This window comes from Rhipicephalus sanguineus, chromosome 5, assembly GCF_013339695.2.
Source record: "Rhipicephalus sanguineus isolate Rsan-2018 chromosome 5, BIME_Rsan_1.4, whole genome shotgun sequence".
Taxonomy (NCBI): Eukaryota; Metazoa; Arthropoda; class Arachnida; order Ixodida; family Ixodidae; genus Rhipicephalus; species Rhipicephalus sanguineus.
The window spans coordinates 166,254,573-166,260,518 of NC_051180.1; the positions used below are offsets into that span (position 1 = coordinate 166,254,573).

Consider the following 5,946-nt stretch of genomic DNA (forward strand, 5'->3'; position numbering starts at 1 on the left):
AGAAATAGCGTGCGCGCGACCGCGCCCTTCGGATCTGAGTTCGCAGTTGCTGCCCGAGCGACAAAGCCCTTCGGCAGCCCTTCATGCTCCTTCGCTCGACGAAGCCAGCCGGCGCGTTTCATCTTTGCTTTAACCGCGCTCGTCTGCAGCCTACGCAAGCTTTCGCTCGCAGATGACGGCGACGGCAAAAGTGCGCCCCGAGTGTTCATACAATGGCTATCGCAATAATAAATAAGGTAGCAAGGTTTATCGGCCACTTATTGCTCCGGAGATCATGTACGTGGCCGCGTCCGGTTGAGAGGGTTGAATTCAACCGCTTTTACCGTGAGCGGCCCTTACTAACACTGGGTTAATCTTGTGCACAAATACCAAAGAATATGGCCGACAGACGACACCGTGTTAGCTATATCGGCGATAATGCGGAGGTTGTAGGTTCGGTCCCTACCTGCAGCGCGCTATCTCTTCATCCACTGTCATCTCCCCTTACCTGATAAGTTCTACGTTTAAACGAGCACGCAAATTTCCCAGTGCATCTGTTGGTTTCGTGTTTTGCCACTTAATATGCGTGCTTTCACAAATGAAAGACAGAACCCTTAAGATTCCGTTATTCGTCGTGCCAAAATGGCGAGACTTCTCGAATCTGTGACAGTCCAACAATATATTACCTCTGCGGAGAAATACGCAACATTGAAAGAGAGGGAGATGTTCGCCTCTCCTAATTTTTACGCTTGTAATTTAACACTGTTCGCCAAACTAGAAAGCCTGTATACATACGACACTCGCCAGACTTCATCAGCACCCTTCTCCTTGAAATGTACGCTAAGTACAAACATTTAGTTTAGTACGATCTGAACGAAGGCCGAACCCGATAATGTCATAGGAGGTAACAAGAGAATTTCACGAACATCTTTCAGCTTTGTATCTTTTCTGGCTTACCATAACACGCCTCCCATGGCAAGCTGAACACTATTTCAGAAGTATACTTAGCCGATTCAGCAAAACAATATTTCTGATCGCGTTTCCTTAAAAGCAACTGATCGAGTGCAAATGGAAAGTCTCGACAAGGACTCACGTGATGGTAGCGGCCACGACCGCTGGTTCCGTGTGAGCTGAAGGACACAACGGGCTGCAGTCCGTACGTGGCCGCCAAGCGGATCGTGGTCTCCAGAGGGTCCGCTTGGCTGGAGTTCGCCATCTTGCCGTTCACGGGCGCTGGCTGTAGCCCGTGTTGGACGAGGAAGGCCCACAGGTCGGCACTTTCGGACCGGTTTTCGGTGACGAGCGACACGCATGCGCAGAAGAGCGCCGTAACCTTCTGGAGAGCCGTCTGGTTGCGGCGGGGCACAGGCGCAGCCCGCAGCATCCACGTCAGGTTCACCATGTGCTGCTGCCTCATCTGCGCCATTCATGTCACAAGGGCCGGATACAAGATTTTTCCGGAAAGGCGCGCGCGCGGGGGGGGGGGGGGGGGGGGAGGAGGGAGGGAGCTTGTGGGATGTCTATGCATTCGACACGTAGGCGAAATAAATCTTTTTTTTTTTCTTCTCAGTTGATGTATTGACCCTCCCCCGCCCTCCTCCGAAAGCTTTCTGCACCAGCGCGGTTTCGCACTGCCTCCAGAATTGCAGGCATTGCAAGATTTCGGCCCCTCACCTGGTTTTGCACTGCCTCCGTTGTCGGCCCACCTTTTAACGCGATAGCGTTAGAGAGCTCGTGTCGCAGAAATTCCGTTGTCGGTGTCGGCACCGTTGGTTGTGAGCGAAAAATCGACCGTGAGCGAAAAATCGAGAAAGCAGCAAATAAAATAAAGAATAACAGTTTCGGTTTCATTGAGGATCGAACCCGGGCCGTTCGCGCGGCAAGCAGGTGTCCTACCACGAAGCCACGAGGTTACTTGCAGCTACTTCGGAAAAAAACACTACATAAATGCTATGTAGTGGAAGGAGTCTCCTTAACGCATTTTTGTTCGACAGGTATCACGACGAAACGAGCCCATTCGGCGATTGAAGGCGCATTTGGAGACCATCAAACTACGTCGAAAAAGGCCGGGATAGTGCAGCCATCGCCGCTAAAAACACACACGAACTTTCAAACAGCTCTAAAAATGGACAACTATGTCCATCTAGCGGAAAACATATCAACAAGCAAACAGCAAACGCTAGATAATGTGCTGCCGTCTGTGAGGCATTGTGAGACTCTTTATGGCCTCTGAGATGGCGAGCGCGCGGCGTGTATCTTAGAGGCCATGCGACTCTTGCTTTAGATCGAAAACCTGTGCCATTCGCGCGCGCGCGCGCGCGTTTGTGTGTGTGTGTGTGTGTGTGTGTGTGTGCGCGCGCGCGCGCGCGCGCGTGTGTGTGTAACAAAACACATTAATAGCTATGTACTTAGTGGTTGAAGTGCGCACTAGGGGCCGGATTTCGCTATTGCGTTCAACTCTTAAAGGCGAAGCTTAAGGGTCCCCCAATTTTTGAGCAAGCGACATGTAATGTGATGACACCATCATGTGACGCCATAGTGACGCAGTGGTGATGTCGCCACGTGATGTCTTTTTGCATCCCTTGTGTTGACGCCGACGCTCAATTTTCGCGTTTGATGAGGCATCTAAGGCTCTCGCCTTAAAATTAAAAAAATTAAGGGGAAGGTACATCTGCACCCACCATCCGGATCCGCCCGCGGTCACAAGAAACAGCGCCATGCTTACCACCGCACATCGATCGAAATCGAGCGACGTGCATGCACTCACTCGCTTTACTTACTCACTCCCTGTTGGTCAACAATGACTTGCTCACTTAGACTCAATCACTGTCATATGCCCACGTTCACCTCAGCTCATATTTAGCGGCATACACTAGAGGAAGCATTTTCACTTTTCTCAGCGTGAATTTGTGACCCTAATCGTGATTAGCTGCGTAGATAAACGGTAACAGATTTCATTTAGGTTCAGCGAACACTTTAACTTGATTGGGAGGTGCAATCACAGTGCAGTATATGTTGTGAGGTCTCGAAAGAGAGCCGCGCTCATGGAACAAACGAACGCAGTACGCATCGTAATGTAACGAATACATGCGCTTTTATTGTCACCTTTTTAACAACGGCGAGCCCGCCAGCAGAATCTTACAAATAACCACAGTGACATGACAAATAACCCAATATAATGTCAATAAAAAACACACACACACTATCAACGTAACAAACACAATGTACCGCGAATGCGGCGTCGCCGCCGTTAAACTCATCCGCGGGAGTCCGCGAGCCCGAGCCGCGTCCCCACGGACCTCCCGCGAGAGACGACCGTCTACTCTCGCGCCAAGCCCCAATAGAGAGCGAGTCCACTTCCTCATGCGCCCACGTAACCTCACGCCGCCAGGGCGGTGCCGCCGCTGGATCAGCGCCATCCCTCGTACGGCCGCGAGTATACGCTAACTTCGCTGCAGGACGCACGCGCTCTACGAGGTCAAAAACGATTTTGCAAGGGGTGATAGCATCCCCACAACGTGTACACTAAAAATGGACAACATATTCATGTAGTCGCTACCGATGAACGCGCCTGTTCTTACCTTGTGGTACAACATCCCTATTTCAACTACGCATGCGTGCGATCGCGACATGATCCGTAAGTATGCAGTGATGAAGTCAGAAGGCACATAAGATTGTTACGGTCCAGTTTCAGATAATTGAACACATTCATATACGTCGTCTCGGTAGTTTTGAGGGGTCTCTAGGGTATCAGACTGATCTGTTTGCAAACACTACCGCGAACGTTATCGTTTGATGATGCAAACGAGCTTTCGTTTGTTAGTTGGCGTTTCATGTGTGTCCACGCTACCTTCTCCGCGTTGCAATAAATAATTACAAAAAGGGATGCGTACAGTTGACAGAGTGTCCTTTTTATCACCAAATTGCCTGATATAAGCGAGAAAAGCATCTCTACTGTTGGGCGCAATCCCGTCGATGCAGCGTATCCTATTTGGTAACGTCCGCATGGGCGATATGCGATGTAAGCGGTGATGCTTTGGCACTTACTTTATCAAGTATATTTTTCTAAACATAGCCATCAAACCTGTTTTCGCATTCCACAGGGAAACGGTAGGACGATATTATCTCGTGTTAAATAGTGTATGGCGGTTCGAAGTATATCTAAGTGCGAGTACTCACATAGCTCAAATACTATAGGCCAGTAATGAAATTAGCATACCTCCTTTTCGGCAGCACTGATGATAAAAAATTTGTTATCATCAGTGCTGCTAATCGTGAAATATTTATATCTCTTGATTTGCTACGCGCCAATGTTAAGGTGTGCAATCGCGTAATTTTTTGTGCTTTTCGACTGTCTTCACTACACAGACAGCGAAACTTTTTGCGATATGACGGCACGAATTGCAGTCACTATCGATTCCCTAAGAGAGGTCATACGAAGATGATTCTTCAAGGGACACTAAAGAGATACATGATTCTTCTCGTATTAGCAAATTACTCTTCAACAAAACCAAGGTCACCACGCTTGCTGCGAGATGACGCTTGGTAAGCGAGAAAACGTGCGAAAAGATAATGCGGATGGCGACGCCATGTTGCTTCCCGCACCAATCGCCGTGACGTCACAGATTTTGACGGCGTCTTCTAGGGCGTGCATAGTCTTTACTCGGTAAAAATAAAGTACATTGTCCTCTGAGGGGGCCAGAGATTTTATATGCCAAGTTTCAGGAAATTTCGTCGAGACAATGTCGCCAAATTACGAAAAATATACGCTGAAATCAGCGACGTCACGTGCAGAGATTTTGACGTGAGACTTGAAAATAAAACTGATTTTGATTTTCTCTTCTATTAAGGAACCTATGATGGCGAAGTTAACAACAGCAGAGTTTTCAGAGAATAATTTATCTGTGTAAGATAATTTATTCTTTGACTTTATTGTCCCTTTAAAGTGCATACTTAGTTGCTTTACTCATCAAACCGGCGCTCGTCTACACTCTCAGCCAATAGCGTTGTTACTTGCCCACCTGCGTGACCCTAAGTCTACTTTCTTCAATTTTGGTGTAAAAGAAGTTTGATCCTCGTCGGCCATTATAAATCGTTCCATTAGGGACTGCTGTCCCTAATTTTGCGAGAGAGAGAAAGAAAACAAGCTCCCGGTGTGTTTCGAAGGTTCTTTTCTGTTCATGCAATCTTGATGGCGCGAAGACTCATCCAGCCGTTTCACGGGGTTAGACGAATTTATAAATATGACCGGATGAATATTACACATATTGTTTTATGCAGCGAATCGCTACGCCTTTACAGATTAAATCTCACCCTCATTTACATAGAATATATATTTCCTCTCAAATATCCTATTCTAAACGTCACTTCCTTCGTACAGAGGAGTCAAACTTGCGCTCACTCATGGCCCGTTTTGAGCCACACCTTCTTTCTTACCATCTTGAAGGTGTTCGCGTACATCTGGTTGCTGCACACGTAGCCGTAAAAGTCATTGCACGCGTCGGCCGACCGGTTGATGGAGACCTGCAGGAAGCGCGCCAGCCGCTGGCAGCCTGGACTCTCGCACAGCACGTCAGCCATCTGGGCATCACTGTTCACCAGCTGCAATGGGCCGGGAACGTTGGATTTTCAGTTACAAACTGCGTTAGGCTAGGGTCGTCAGCTCCATTAGTACCCGAGAGTTTCCTATGGAAGAGCTCAAGAGTTCAAGGCAGCTGCGAGCCGCGTTGGGCATGTCACTGTTTGTTCACGACGAACATTACAGTTTGAAACACTTTCAATATGGTAGGATTAACGAAATGACCGCTTTGACTGACCGCTTTTGTTCTAGGTAAAAGTAGCCGGGACAGAAATATACTGTAGAAGAACTGATAGCTGGGCCAGTTGATGACAATACTTGAACATGTTTACATTAGCGCAACGAGGGACGTGGACACAAAAGAAGAGGAGACAAAAACCACAGCGCTA

The 5,946-nt window shown here is 48.2% G+C and overlaps 1 protein-coding gene across 1 annotated transcript in view; it reads right to left on the minus strand.

Annotated features, from left to right (window-relative positions):
• Window positions 1–661: 661 nt before the first annotated feature.
• Window positions 662–5,946, minus strand: part of LOC125758653 (uncharacterized) — a 48,781-nt gene continuing 43,496 nt past the window's right edge. The window contains exons 3-5 of the mRNA XM_049416080.1: window positions 5,416–5,580; window positions 1,073–1,396; window positions 662–667 (exon numbers count right to left, since the gene is read on the minus strand). Of these exons, the coding sequence (XP_049272037.1) occupies window positions 662–667; window positions 1,073–1,396; window positions 5,416–5,580 (495 nt within the window). The remainder of the gene's footprint in view (window positions 668–1,072; window positions 1,397–5,415; window positions 5,581–5,946) is intronic.